Consider the following 16,253-nt stretch of genomic DNA (forward strand, 5'->3'; position numbering starts at 1 on the left):
AAATTCATCTCCTCATGCTAATTTGTGTCCATGGGGTCTCATTTGTCAGAAGTTTGATTCTAATTATTAACTCGATGCTGTAAAATCGGGGTACAGTCGTTCATCACAGCTTGGATGGCAGCAGCAGTCACGGAAAAACTTGCCTCTGTTTGGGAAGCGCAGATACAGCAGTGATTCTGAGAGGAGGCCCACAGTTTATTTTCCAAAACCAGGACTGGGCTGTTTCAAACTGACAGCGAAAAATGTTTTGCAGTAAACTGGACTAATCAACAGAAGAACCTCAGGCACCGTTGCACTTTTCTGGTAAGTTAAATGTGTGTTTGGGAACTAATCATTAATTAATGTGCTACAGCTAATTAGCTGAGACCATTGTCGGCTGTTGGGGAAAGCCGTGTTCAGTTATTGAATTTGTGCAAACAGTTGCATGTTTCTCTCTCCACATCTGTAAGAACAGTGACACCAGATTTGTTTTTTAAGTGTGGACTTCAGCAACCCGTTATTAATGGTGGATTTAATTAATGCAGGTTTAACAGAAGATGAATTACTGAGAGAATTTAAGATATTCTCACTGCATTCAGCGTTCAGCCTGTAATATCAGTTCTTGCTGATATCCGGTCAAAAACAGCAGATGTCTACAAAATAAAAGAAACAGGATTGCATGGGCTCAAATTGTGGCCATAAATATTTTGTATTTGTAAATCAGAATGCGTAGTTGTGAACTGAGTTTTGTAACGTTGTAAACCAAAATATCAGAAAAATGTATGCTCAGTAAAGCACCCCTCCGACAGCCAAACCCATGTGTTCTCTGATTGGATTGTTAAATTTGTGATTGACATGACATTGACCAATTAGCTGAAAGGAAGAAAAATTGGGTCAAAATTCATACTTGTGAGTTCAAACTCACACACAGCCAGGGAACTTTAGCGCAGAGTTTCACACGTAGTTTTTGCTTTGTATCTGTAACCAGACCTTAACAAAAAAAAGGTGTCTTGTCTAAATAATTTTTTACAAACAAATCTTTTTTACACACAAATTCTCATCTATAGATGCACAAACATAAAATTTTCAGGTATTTTGGTTTACAAGGTTACAAAACTCACAACTCTCACAACAACGCATTTGATTTACAACTACAAAATATTTATGACCACAATTTGAGCCCATACGATTGAAATAACCAAATCTAGCATTTATGTGCTAATGCCAAATGGTAGCATTTGGCATGTTAAGTCCAAATTTGTTTCATTTTTCCATTAAATTTTTAGCACTGACTCTTTGCATTTATCTATGCATTTGATACAGAGTTTGTTTTAAGTACTCTGGTTAAAATGCGATCTGAATTATTCTTATTGAGGTTCTAATTTGAGTTCACCAAGTTACATGTGCAGTACTCTGCACAGCTTACTTCCTTTGGCAGAAATAATATGAAGCATTAATGTATGTTGTCCAGTACTGAGGCAGCTGATCAGAACACCGCTGATCATGCCTCCTATGTTATGTTTGTGTTCCTGCAGTAGCACGACTGAAACTGACTGGAAACCTGCGACATCATCTTTGTCGATCTCAATTTAAAAAAAGTAGCAGCGAGTCAAAGGTAAAATATTATATTGCATAATTAATATATTGTATTGTTCTACTGTTATGCTGATGTCAGCACATCAATAGAACAATTAAACTGAAGAATGGTAAGGGAAGATTCCGAGGTGCATCAAAACAAGGTTTCAGCTTCAAGGGATAAACTTTAGAGTTGACAGTTTGTGATTATTTATTTCTCTTTGTGATTACAGGACTTGCACACTTGGATTCACACCTTGTGACAACAGAGAAATCATCCTATATTCCCACTCTTAATGCTGCATACGTATTCAATATTAGAGTAAATTTTAAATTGATCCAAAATTCAATGATGAAAAAGTATAAAGACTAAATTACCTTATTGTGCAATGTGGTCGCACAAAAGACAGACATCCATGTAAGTATAAAGAAGCATAAAAAAGTAACTCAGTTTGGTGTTTAGGAAAGCTGCTCATCTCGCCAAATTACAAGGCAACTATTGTTGTAATTAGGTGCTGTCTAAGTAAAACTGAACTGAATGTAGTAAGCTGCATGAAGAGGGCACGACATTTTCTCTGACAGCATTAAATAAAACCTGATTAAAGATAAAAGGTCTTCAATTGTATTTTCAACTGAAAACTTTAATCTGTAATTCTTTCATTCTGTGTTTTGCTAATAGTGTATTATTTCCCATGAGTGTGAGTCTTATGTTAAAATCTAAAAATGACAACATTTAATTTCTAGATAATTCTGATATTTACAGTAACTCTGGGCCTCAGTGTAAGCGTGCAGCTGATTTCATCTGTCCTAAATATGATAACAAAAACTAAGGAGGGCTGAATCATTCAAACATATAGACTAGGAGTGTAACACAGGTGTGTAGCATCGCTAACTAGCTAGCAACAAACCTGTAGCAAAGTGTGTAAGCTTTTTATCTAACTTTTGGCCCTCTCAATGGTGAGACCAAAAAAATCATTTGCTTGAGCTGCCAGTTAAGGTGGTTGAGACATCCATGACATGTTATCGATGAAGTGGCTCAGGGATGGAGGAGAACCCTAGGCAGGCCCTCGACCTACTGGAGAAATCTCGGTTACCTCAGTAATGCCTTGGGTACCCCCTTGGAAGAGCTGGAGCTGGGGGTTGGAGGTTCGGAGGTCTGAGCATCTTTGCCTAGCTTGCTACCGACATGACCATTCTTCCAGAACCGCTTGTAAGGTCAGAAAGTGATATTGCACAAAAAGGCCTGACTGTGCTCTAATTTATCTCAAAGGTATTGTCCAAAAGTGGTGTTCAGGCCAGTCAAGTTTTCGCATGTTAAACTCACTCATCCATGGTCTTTACAACATTGTTTTGTGAACTGGTGCGCAGTCATGTTAGAACAGATGGAGGCCATCCAAACTGTTCCCACAAAGTTGGAAACATGAAATTGTCAAAAAGTTCTTGGTATGTTGAATCCTTAAGAGTTCATTTCACTGGAACTAAAGTGCCGAGCCCGACTCCTGATTATTAGTTGTTTCAAAACCTTCACAAGTTTTAAATTTGCAGCCAATCGCAGAGCCAGCCAGCCAGCCTTCATTCAGTCTGTTGGTGTCACCAGCACCAATGCTGCTCCCCAAGAAGAACCGTCATCATCTAGTCCAACAGTAATGTATACAGCAGTGCAAAATTTAGTTCTCATTTGATCAGCTTACAGTTATTTTTAAAAATTATTTAAAGATAAATTATTTTAAAAATAACTATTTAGGTCTCCCATCTTCTTGTGGTAAATCGATTGGTTCTCGTACAGTGCTTTTCTACTCCACTGCAGCACAATTTGGCAAGCTCATTTTTGCAATGTAAAATTCTTGATTAAATAAGAAGTTAATTTTCTTTTAAAAGCATATAATTTTTCACCATTTGATTACTTTCCAGATGAAAAGATAAGACTTTTAAAGAGAGAAAATGCTTTAATGCAGCCTGGGCAGAAAAATAATCAAATCAGGAACGGTGACTGAACTTAAACCCTAATTTTTAAGTTTGTATTTTGTTGCATTTCCTCGAGGCTAAGCTACTTAGACTGAGTGAAAAACTTATTACTTTGGTATAATTGGGAGCCAGGATGTAGGAGGTTACAGGTTGCTTTCACAATAGAATGAATCAAATATTTGCATGACAGCTGCGTAATCATGGATGTGTTTTGGCTTTTGTCAAGTGTGTGAAAAACCTTTGGACTGTTTTTCTCTCTTAAATGGGAAGGTAATTACAGTCCTTGCCATTGTATAGAATTAAGTCAGCGGTGATCTCTCAGAGCAGATCTGAATATACGGGTCATTACTGTGTCAGAGCAATTTCCGCAAGTATTCTTGTAAGACTGGTAACTGAATAAAGCCACCCAGTGTGTGCATTTTACCAGCAGCATTTTGAATGTTTCTGTAAGTGAGGATTGCTCTTTAGGTGAGAAAAGGTGTGTTTGATTTTCCTGCAGCTGTGGCTTGTTGGTGGAAGGTGTGAAGGAAGATCATTTAATGAACATTACAAAGAAGGAACCTGATTTTTTTCCAACTCTTTGAAGTTCAAAGCAGAGCCCTGAACTCTGTCCTCGTATTCAGGATTTCACCAGTAAATTGGTGCCTTTGAATAAATAAATGTTTTACCCTCTTTGAGTTTTGCACTTTTGTTAGCACATGTCCTTTGACCTTACATTGTGGTGTTGCTAGCTGAATTAAAGCAAGGCATTTTAGATCTGTCAACAAGCAAACGGCTAACACGTAAACGAATCTGAAGGTGAACACACAGGTATGAAAACCATAAACTGTTCTTGTTCAGAGTATCTGTAGCTAAATTAACATAGTATAGTTTTTATTAGTATCTTTTCAGGGGTTTGGCTGCAACTGAAAAGAAAAATGTTTAAAGATGCTCCTCAGAGTATTTTCTTGGCCTTATTGACTTCAAAAACAGACTTGAAAAAGCTTTCTCCAGGAATGTGCTCTACCAGTCAAAGGTCACTTTATACATACTACAAAATCCAGTACACAGATCTTCACATGGTTTATTCATTTTAATGCTGCAAAGTCATGTACGTTTGCAGTGACTTTGTAAAATGTTGCATGTTTTATAAAGTCCTGTGCGTGTTTGTACATTGACCTACAAAAAATACAAGGAATTACAATAGTTCAATTGTGAAGAAACAAAGGCATGAATAATCATTTCTAATTCCGATTCAGTAGAAAGCAGGTGAGAGAGAGCCTGGAGGTGCCTGAGATGGAGGTATTCTCTGGAGAGAAGAGGAATAAAAATCAGTAGGAGCAAGGCAGAATACATGTGTATGAATAAAAAGGAGATAGTTGGACAGGTGAACATGCAAAGAGTCGATATAGTGAAGGCAGGTGAGTTTAAACATTTGAGGTCAACCTTCCAAAGCAAGGGGCAGTACACAAGAGATGAACAGGAGATTCCAGGCAGGGTGGAACAGGTGGAGACTTACAAGATGGTAGTGAGACCTGCTATGATCTGTGGTTTGAAAATGGTGGTGACACTAACAAAAAGCTAGGAGACAGAGCTGGAGGTGGTAGAGCTGAAAATGTCAAGGTTTTCCTTGGAAGTGGTCAGCATAGAAGGGATTAGAAATGAATACATCAGAGGAACGGCCTGAGGTTGAGCAAAATTCGAAAGGTAAGGCTGAGATGGTTTGGACATTTGCAGAAAAGGGATGATGGATATATTGAACAAAGGATGCTAAATATGGAGCTGCCAAGCAGGAGATGGAGAAGAAGAAAACCACACAGAAGATTGATGGTTGTAGTGAATGATATGAAGAGGACTAGTGTGACAGAGCAGGATACTAGTGATAGGGTGAAATGGAGTCACCCCTATCAAGTCAGGCAATAACACTGAGGTAGTCATCTGATCTCAACCTAATATAGTATGTGTTTTGGTTGTTAAATACAAAAACTTGTGTTGTTCATCAGGTCTGGACTTCATGCACTCATAGAAAGCAAACGATTTTGATCCAATTTATTTAAAAATTTTCAATTACTTTTGAATCTCTGACGATCAGCACTTTGTAGAAAAATGGCTGTAATTTCTAAATACTCAAATCAATGCTTATTTTAGCCCCCTTGAAACAAAGCATTTCTGCATTTCAAAAACATCCTGATTGATTGATTTAAAATCTACTTTTGTCATTGTCCGGTGTTGAAGCAGCCAAACTGATAAATATTTAGAGCTGATAGTTTGGGCCTTCGACTTATCCCTAGCTATTGTTTTCTCTTCTCATAATTATCTTTGTCCTGTTTGGTTTGTTTCTGTTTCTTATAGCAATGGTACACTGACTCCATGAGGGCGATATGTGTTTGGCTCACTGACAGACTGGACCTGCAGCTGCACATGTATCAGCTGAAAACACTCATCAACATTGTTAAGGTAAATAAACGTGAAGTATGTAAGAGAGACCAAGCCTAACCATTTGATAGACAAAGAAGTCCATTTTTCCAAAAGGGATTGTTTGTCATTCAAAATGACCTATTGCGTTCAGCTACCACATTTTAAGCCATCTTTTCTTTTTAAAAAAAAAATGGAGTGAATCACCCGAGACTGGCTCCATTCAATTAAAGGAACATCTTAGAATCTGGCTTATTTGTGCAAAAAGAGTCAGATCTGACAAAAAGGGAAAGGAAGAAATAATAAAGACATTGACGTGTCCTTGTAAGTAGCAGTGTGAAGAGGCGGGGAGACGTGAAGGAAAAAAAATGCTCAACTGTGGGCTGTTGTTGCTTCCAGCTCTCTTTGTCTTTTCATTGGTTGCTAATATACAGAGTTTAACTTGAAAGCAATGAGACAATGAATTATAATAGCCCTCATGTAAGGTGCAAACATTATTCCTTGCATGCTATCGTCTGTCGCCCTGGTATGGCACATAAAAGACTGCACGTCCTTGGGCCTCAGTCTTCCTGTTTTTGTCCTTTCGAACAGTGAATGGCACACACCTTATCCTGCTTAATACATTCCAGAGATGGTTTCTGAATTTTTTTTCTATTCCTTCTCTTTTTATCTTCTTCTCACCTCAACAGAAGACCTATCATGACTTCAGGTTGCAGGGAGTCCAGGACAGCACACTGAACATCAAAAGCTATGAAACCATCTACAACAGGCTGACGATGGAGGAGGCTACTGTGGCTGTCAAGGCAGGTGATGGCCTACGGGGCATCAGCACGAGAGACAGTGATGTAGAGGATGACTAAACACACATCTGCACACAACCGGTTACTGCTTGATTATCACCCTTTGTAATGGACATTCAATTGCAGTCTGTGACACACTACTACGCTTCACTAAGTAGTTCACACAAAGCTGAAAGAATAGTTAACAGATTTTTTTTTCTTGTACTGTGGCTGAAATATTGCTGTGGTGTTTCAACAAAGACAAGTTATCAATTAGTGCTAGATTGCATTGGCCAGAGAGATGCTCTATTCTGCTGTAGTTGTTTTGCTAACAGCTCATCAACAACTGTTGACGCTCTTGGCATTCAGAAACCTCTAAGTTTTGGTTGTACATCTCCATGGTATTTTCTCCACTGTTTCAGTTCTTGTCTGATTTACAATTATATACAATTTATTTCTATAACATAGTGATGCACAACATGTGCACATATGTTAGAATTCTTGAAATCAGTAAATAAAAAGACATAAATCTAAAGTAAATGTAGTGAGATGCAGTATTTTTTTCTGAAATGTAATAAGGTACAAAAGGGGTCAAATGGGTCAAAAATTAGATGTACAAATAGACTCAAGGACAGCTGGAGTTTTCGATGGTGGTTTGAGGGAAAGTATCTCAAAATTTTTAATCCTTTTGAGTCACACCAGTTGATAACGTACCAAACTTTCTATATTAATAATTTGCAAATTTGGCATATGGAGGGGAGGGCTAAACACAAAAAATACCTAATGAGAGCTTATCATTTCCTTATAGCTAAAAATTGGTTACTGATTCCCCCGTTTCCACTACATAGCCAAGTTTGAAACTATGGAGCTTTTTAGCCACTACTGATGAACCATCCTGGTAGGTATAGTTCACTGCAGGTAGCTGTACTATATAGTGTTTATATGTAATATAGAGTTTACACACATTCACACAAATATGCAATATGAGATGCTATGAGTGTTTTCCAGTCCACCTCATGATAGAGCTAACAACACAATAACCAGTCGTAGTAAAGGAGGTGAGTAGTCTTACTTCATTATAGGGGTGACTGTAGGCAAGGAGGTACAGTCACCCAATTGGAAGTATGGTGGTTCCATCCCTGGCTACTCTAGCCCAGCGGTCCCCAACCCCCGGGCCTCGGACCGGTACCGGTCCGTGAGTCGTTTGGTACCGGGCCGCGAGAGTTGAGGCTCAGGTGTGAAATGTATAGTTTTCAGGGTTTTTATCGGTTTTCAGCGTTATTTTTGTTATCGTTTTTATCCTTTTATCGGTTTTCCTGGGTCTTTTCACGTGTGTTATGAATAAATCTTCTTTTTTTCTGTACCGGTACTAGTTTTATTTTGTTGTATTTATCCGCGACACCTTAAAGGCCGTTCCGTGAAAATATTGTTGGGCATAAACCGGTCCGTGGCGCAAAAAAGGTTGGGGACCGCTGCTCTAGCCTACATGCCAAAGTATCCTTGGGCAAGATACTCAACCCCAAGGTGCTCTCCGATTTTGGTCATCAGAGTATGAATGTGTGTGAATGATAGACAGAGCGCACTAATGCATTAGATGTGACTATCAGTGTTTCCCAGATTCTCTGCGGTTTGATTTATGGACATACAGCCATGCTCTGGTGCAACTTTGTATAGTAAAGCTTAGCAATTGGAGGCGCTTTCTATTATGTCTTTGCTCACAGCTGTAGCCTAACGTTGGAAATGCCCTGTACCCCAGATTAAAACAAAATGTTTGCTAGTTATTTATTCCCTTCAGCCATTTGCTGCATTATACAGTACATCCTATAATGATTCTACTTACATGTAAAAATTGCTAAGCTAATAGCTCATTTCTCCCTTCATGGTAAGTGAATGGACACATTCAACTGGTACTGAAGTAATGCATTTTTAGGGGTGTGGCTACATGTAGATGCTGACAAAGGCACATGTAGCTCGTCTTTGCTTAGGTTTCACATCAGCAAATTTAAGTTACTGATGTCTTGATGCATCATCCAGGTAAGGAAAACCCCAAAAGTTGTTTCTGTTCATCTGGACGTAGCGTTTGTAGTTGAAGATTTCATCACTCATCTAAGTGACTTCTTCAGTCTCAGCTGAATGCAGCTTTCCCCACCCTTATAAACAGTACATTTAGATAATGACTGAAACTGATCAGTGGATGTTGATCAATGGTTATGGCAATTTGTATATTAATGGTCAAGAAACTGATTTCACAGCCCAGTTTTCATCAGTAGGGTTTCAGTGGACCACTGAAATGACAATTGAACATTAACTCTCAAGTGATCAAGCTACTTAAGACTAAAATGATCAAATGGGGTCATTTCATCATTGGGAAGGTCAATTGTGTCCAAGTTTCAACCACCAGGTGATCTTGCAGCATTTTGAGGTAGTCCTTCTTGTTCCATCCGCTTTGTGCACCAGTGCCATTGTACCAGTACCACTGGCTGCAGAATAGCCCCAGAATAATGGCATGCTTCAATGCCATCATACTCTTTAGCCCCAGAGCATGCTTGACAGTTGATACAGTATATTTAATTTTGAAAGCCTCACAGTTACTCCTCCAAGTATACCTGTTATCGTTCATATCATTGTGGCCAAATAGCTCTATTTGTTTCGTCTGGCCATAAACCTTTCTCCAAAAGGCATTTGGGTTGTGCATGTGGGCAGCTGTGAATTTTAGCAAATTCCAACTGTATATTTAACGTAGCTTTCCATTGTCCTTGCCACACCAGTGAGCCAATTCCTGTTTAAAAAACAAAACAATATCATACATAATAATTTCCATGCTTAAATGCTTATAAATTATGTTGTGCAATTTAAAATGTGATTTGTAGTCATCCTTCAAGAGCCAAGCTTCAATGTTTAAAGTTCATGTCAGAAGCTCTGCTACATACTGATTTCAGTGTATTCTTCAGATCAAATGTTTGCAATAATCTGCCAGTTAATTTAACCCTCTGATCATGTTTGTGTCGGTCCTAGTCCTGGGTCTTTTACCCAGCGGTTTGAATTTTAAGATATTTCGAGTTTTTACTGTGAGCTCATGATTTGCTCTTTTGGATGTTGAGACCTAACTTATATCATAGCTCTTCATCTCTGTATCTACACCGAGTTCCAAATTATTATGCAAATTGTGTTTAAGTGTCATAAAGATTAAATAAGTTGTTTTTCAATTAAACTCATGGATGGAATTGTGTCTCAGGGATTTGTGGATCACTGAATTAATCTCGGAGACCTGTGATCATGAGTTTGACGGGTGAGCTCAATTAAAGGAAAAACCACTAAAGAAGGATGTTCCACATTATTAAGCAGACCACCATTTTCAAGCAATATAGGAAGGAAAAAGGATCTCTCTGCTGTTGCATGAAATAGTTGAATGCCTTGGACACATAATGAAAACCTTAGATATTTCACAAAAATTTAAGCATGATCACCATAATGTTAAGAGATTTGTGGCTGAGTCAGAGCACACACGGGTTCATGCAGATAAAGGCACAATGAGGAAGGTTTCTGCCAGACAAATACTTCAGATTAAGAGCAGCTGCTAAAAGGCCATTACAAAGCAGCAAACACATATTTGAATCTGCTGGTGCCTCTGGAGCCCTGCAAACATCAAGGTGTAGGATCCTCCAGAGACTTGCAGTTGTGCATAAACCACCCCTAACTAATGCTCACAAGCAGAAACAGCTGCAGTGGGCCCAGAACTACATGAAGACTAATTTTCAAACATTCTTGTTAACTGATGAGTGCCGTGCAACCCTGGATGGTCAAGATGGATGCAGTGGTGGATGGTTGGTGGACAGCCACCATGTCCCAACAAAGCTGCATCGTCAGCAAAGAGGGGGTGGAGTCATTTTTTGAGCCGGAATCACAGAGAGAGAGCTGGTCGGCTCCTTTAGGGTCCCTGAAGGTGTCAAAAGGACCTCTGCAAAGTATGTGGAGTTTCTGACTGACCACTTTCTTCCATGGTAGAAAGAGAAGAACTGTGCTTTCTGCAGCAAAATCACCTACATGCAAGACAGTGTCAAATGTCATGCTGCAAGGAATACTTGTGCATCATTGGCTGCTATCAGCATAAAAGGAGAGGAACTCATGGTGTGTTCCCCATTCTTCCCTGACTTCAATGCTCTTAAGAACCTTTGGAGCATCCTCAAACAAAAAAATATGAGGGTGGGAGGCAGTTCACATCCAGACAGCAGCTCTGGGAGGATATTCTGACATCCTGCAAAGACATTCAAGCAGAAACTTTCCAAAAACTCACAAGTTCCATGGATGCAAGAATTGTGAAACTGCTATCAATAAAGGGTTCCTATGTTAATATGTAACTTGACCTGTTAAGATGCTTTTGATTGAAATGGCTTTTGATTTCACTAAAATTGATCTACTAATGCTGCAAATTCGACAAATGGCCATTTTCAATTCTCTATAACCTATAAAATGTTTTGACACTCTGTGTTCGTAATAATTTGGAACAGTGCATTTTAAGTTTTTTATTTTTGAAAAACATACTGTTTTCATTGGGAGGTTTGTTCAGTAACATTTGAATTATACTCTAACGGTTGATGACTCGAATATTATGCCGACTGCCATTTGAATCGACTATTTAGGAAAATCAGAGAAACATATTATTTGCATAATAATTTGGAACACGGTGTAGTCCTTTCAGTATGATAGTGTTAGTCATGTCTCCATGTTTATCTCTGTCACTGTGTGAAGTTCACGTCTTAATCTTATTTTGATAGTTCCTTGTCTTGTGCGTGTTGTGTGAAGTTTTGCTTCCCCTTTTCTCGTTAGTTATTCTGTTCACCTGTCTTGTTTTGCCCAGCTGTTGCCTCCCAAATTTTCTTGTGTGCAGTTGAGTCCTAGTTGTTTTGTCCTCCCTTACATTTTTTTCCCTCAGTGATTTGTGTATTTGATTAATTGTTCCTGGTTTCCATCTTGTTTGTTTTGTAAGTTCTTAAGTAATAAAGCTGGTATATTTCTGTTTTGCTAAATTTTCCAGTTATTTTTAAATGCATGAAATATCAAAATATATATATAAAAATAGACTGAATTGACACGTAAAATGTAAGATAACATGTAAAACCTGTAACTGTGAATAACCTTAGACTCCTGGGGACGATTTGTTTAATTCCTTTTTTTTATTTTCATGCTATTTCGGCTGTACTGAGTGAATATAGCTAATATTTGCCAGAATATATGGATTTTTATTTTCTTTTATAATTGTTTTGTCAGTTCTTTAAATTGGCTTAAAATAGTTAAGCTACGCAAAAACTAAGCTACACCACCTTTTATCCTGTGGATAAAAAAAACTGAAAAATATTGTAAATACAATTTTTGATCCCACATTTATCTTGACATCAACAAATGCATTCCTTTATGTTAAGTAGTTTATGCGGCCATGGTTAGAAGTATGAGCAGTAGTGCGGGATCAGTCATTTTGGAGATGCCAAGACTTTAGAGCACACAGGAGGCTCTGGAAATAATCGTGCACTATGAGTGTAAAGATGGCACCTCATCCTCCTCTGAGGACTCTGAGGCTGATATGAAGGAGGGTTCAGAGGTAGAAACAGATCAGCTGGAGTCCAACTCTGACTCATCTGAAGGTGAGAGTGGAGTGGACAGGAGATGGTTGAAACAGTGAGTGGATGGACTTTTCCATCTCCATATTTTGTTCTCCCAGAAAGACTGCTACATCCCAGCAGCCAGAGGTTGGATCCCAGAACCTACACACCATGACACAATTTGTGCACTATTGCTGATGGATGACACTCAAACTGTGGCCATGACAAACCTGCATGGGAAACACTCAGCAGCTTATGTTGACACACATGGAGGGCAGGCTTGCATAGGGACGCTCATTTTGGACAATGTTTACAGGTCAAAAAAATCTAATCAATTCAAGTCTGCAGCGTGCCACTGCAATCCCCTCTCGTCAGCAAATGTAAGGGCAGTGTGACTTTTGCACAGATGGAAAGAGAAGAGCTGGCAGCACCATGTGTGAACCTTACATGCAAAAACCACAGCCTGTCCATTTGCAGCCTCTGCCCCACCTCAGCTGGAGTCCCTCTTCTTTAAAGGGTTCAAAATCCAAAAGCTATAATTAATATTTGATATATTTAAAGTGGAAAATCTTTGTGGGAAGGTGGCATTTTTCTGCTAGGTCCTTGAGTGTCAGTTTTTGTAAAAAAATAAATAAATAAATTTGACACTGTTGAAAAAATAAAACTGCATGGATAATCATGTACTCCTTAAATGTATTTTATCAAAATCATTTTGTTGTAGTGTAGCTTTTTAAGCATACTGGTCTTTAAAGGGTTAAAATGCAAAAACGTAATTAACATTTAATATTTATTGTTCAGACTGAAGTAGTTTTAAAAGAGTTATTTAAATTGGACAAATACAGCATTTTTTGGGGAATGTGGCTTTTTTTGTCCTATTGATTTTGAAGGATTATATAAGGGATAAAAAAAATTAATGGAAAATTGAAGGATTTTCCAGATAACAATTCATATGACTCGTTATGGAACACAAAATATTAAAGAATAAAGGGGTAAATGAGAAACAATTTTGAGTTTTAAACAGAAGTGAGGTGTGTCATGTGGGAACTCTGCAGTGCAAAGTCGAAAGTGCATAATTTTCATATCTGACAGGATATAAAGTTGCATGAAGTCCAAGTCTGTAGACCTCTGAGACTGAATTGTTCTGGGAAGGGGTAGAGAAAAACTTTCTGGAACATTGAAGGTCCCAATGAATACAGTGGCCTCCATCATCCATAAATGGAAAAAGAAGAACCAGGAATTCTTCCCAGAGCTGGCTACCTGGCCGATCTGACTGATTGGGGTAGAAAGCCGGAGAGGTGACCAAGAACCTGTTGGATCCCAATGGTGACTTTGACAGAGCTCCAGTATTGCTTTGTGGAGAAATAAGAACCCAACGTACCCTAAGCACACAGCCAAGATGACAAAGGTTTTGTTTTTTAATTGTAATAAATTTGCAAGATTTTCAATGATTTTGTTCACTTTGTGCTTATTGGGTATAGTGACCAAAATGACCAGAACTAAGAAAAGTGAAATCAATGTTTTTTGAGAAACTAAACTACTGCCATAAAATATACTACAATGTAAAATGGATGACTTGGAAAACTGGAGTTGCTGTTCAAATATTTGGTTGGGCTCTCTCTCTGGGAGGAAGGGCAAGGTGCTGATTGGTGTACTTTCTTCAAAAAGTGGCTCCATGAGGACTTGGTGATTATATCAGCATGCAGAATTGGTAGTGGAGCTAAAGTTGAGATATGGTCTCCTGCCACCTGGGGTTGTGATAGTGAAATTTCTGGACTATGCAGACAAACTACGAGTCATGAAAGCCACAAGTGAAAGGGAACAAATACTCCATGACAGCCAGAGAGCCCCAGCCTCCCCTGATGCATCTGTTGACTTCCAAATGTGGAGTGTGGAATATGGAATAGCTCATCTTGTGAAATTTTTGGAGACGTTCAAGAGGAACCAGACACATCTTCACACAGCACTGAATGCAGAGCTTGTACACAAACTGAAAACCTTTGGTTCTTGGTAAAGGTGAAGTCTGACAAAACATTCTGACAGTATATATCTGGCAAATGTTACCTTCTGTTTTGAAAAGGCATCTTATTACTCGCTTGATGGTAGCCTTAACGACTGATAAACTGAGTATAAATCAATTAATAGCTTGGAGTGTTTGGCTGCAACAGCTAAAATCCATGTGGAATTCTGGTTTGTTTAGCATCACTTACTGTGATGATGACAGGGGAACACCAGTTAGGCTGTTGTTTAAAGCCTTTTGGATACATTTGTTATAGGAGGGAAGGGTGTATTTCACTTGGGGAAATAAATTGAGTTATATTTTCATTCTTCAAAGGCAAATCATTTTTGTTACCAGCCTTTTCAAATCAGCTCATCTTTATTTTTAATGTTTTTAAATTTAACCCAACATCACAGCAAAGCATGTAAAAGACAAGCTGTGGATGTCATGCTTTGTCTCACGTGAGTGTGAAATGGACGTGCATGCAGAAGTTAGAGTAAGCTGAGTTCCATCAGTGGGCAATGTTTTATTTCAAGCCAAAATGAAAACAAGCATTTAGAGAGACATTACTAATACATTTACATGTAAATTCATTTGCCATCTAGCTTAATCTTACCTAAGAAGGAGCCTGGAATGTACTTCATACCTTTCCTGGTCAGCAACATTTTTGCTCAAATATATTATCTCCCCTCCTGGTGTGCAACTTCTGCATGTGTGCATTTCGCACATAAAAGAGGCAAAGTGTAACATCCACACAATGAACCAGTGTGTCTATTACAAGCTTTGCCCTGTTGATTAATTACAAGGTCATATGTCCTCTGAACTTTAGTTTACCTCTTGTAAATGACTAAAGTAAGTCATGAGTAGAATAAGACGATGGAAAGCTAAAATAATCCATCTACAGAAACCCATGGATAACTGTGGACACACACACACACACACACACACACTGGGAGTGGAAACGCCTCAGAAACATGAACAGCTAAAACTAATCACAGATGATGAAACAAAGAAAGTAAAACTACAAGACGCAAAAAGAAAACAACTAGCAAAATAACACAGAAACTAATGTGATTCAACAAGATACAAGGGAAGAAAAGGGTAGCACGAAACTGAAAATCTCTAACCACGTGAGTCTACTTCTAAATGTACCAAAACTAACAAAGACAGTTAAATATAATACTGAGAAAACTAATAATTTTTTTTAATATTTTCTGCTTGACTATCTCCAATTTGCATAAAAATTTTATGGTACCAACTTTGAACACAGGAAAGGAGCCTGACAGCTGAAGGCTCTTCCTCCCATGGTACTTTTAGAAAGTCCACGCTTCACAGTGGGACCATGCATATAAAGACCATCCGTGCACCCTTTCTTGCAAAGACACGGCGGGTGGAACCAAAGATCTCAAATTTGGACTCATCAGACCAAAGCACAGATTTCCACTGGTCTAATGGCCCAAACAAATCTCTTCTGCTTGTTGCTTTTCCTTAGTAGTGGTTTCTTAGCAGCTATTTGACCATAAAGGCCTGATTCGTGCAGTCTCCTCTGAACAGTTGATGTAGAGATGAGTCTGCTCCTGGAACTCTGTGTGGCATTTATCCGGGCTCTAATCTGAGGTGCTGTTGACTTGCGATTTCTGAGTCTGGTGAATTTATCCTCAGCAGCAGAGGTGACTCTTGGCCTTCCTTTCCTGGGGCGGTCCTCATATGAGCCAGTTTCGTTGTAGCGCTTGATGGTTTTTGCAACTGCACTTGGGGACACATTCAAAGTTGCAGCAATTTTGACTGATCTTCAGTTCTTAAAGTAATGTTGGATTTTCATTTCTCTTTACTTATATTATGGGAAGAACCATTCAGCTAAATTCTAACAGTTGTTAAATGGGGCTGTCAGCTGTGGACCATCCTGACTTTTACACAACACAACTGAGAAGCCAAGAAATTCCACAAATAAACGCTGACAAGTCACAC

The 16,253-nt window shown here is 38.6% G+C and overlaps 1 protein-coding gene across 1 annotated transcript in view; it reads left to right on the forward strand.

Moving 5' to 3' along the window:
* cadps2 (Ca++-dependent secretion activator 2) overlaps positions 1–11,911 on the forward strand; it is a 201,793-nt gene extending 189,882 nt beyond the window's left edge. Inside the window, exons 26-27 of the mRNA XM_080875386.1 lie at positions 5,851–5,955; positions 6,603–11,911. Coding sequence (XP_080731512.1) covers positions 5,851–5,955; positions 6,603–6,773 — 276 coding nt within the window. The 3' untranslated portion in view covers positions 6,774–11,911. The remainder of the gene's footprint in view (positions 1–5,850; positions 5,956–6,602) is intronic.
* Positions 11,912–16,253: the final 4,342 nt, after the last annotated feature.

Source organism: Rhamphochromis sp. 'chilingali' (assembly GCF_963969265.1).
Source record: "Rhamphochromis sp. 'chilingali' genome assembly, chromosome: 2".
NCBI lineage: Eukaryota > Metazoa > Chordata > Actinopteri > Cichliformes > Cichlidae > Rhamphochromis > Rhamphochromis sp. 'chilingali'.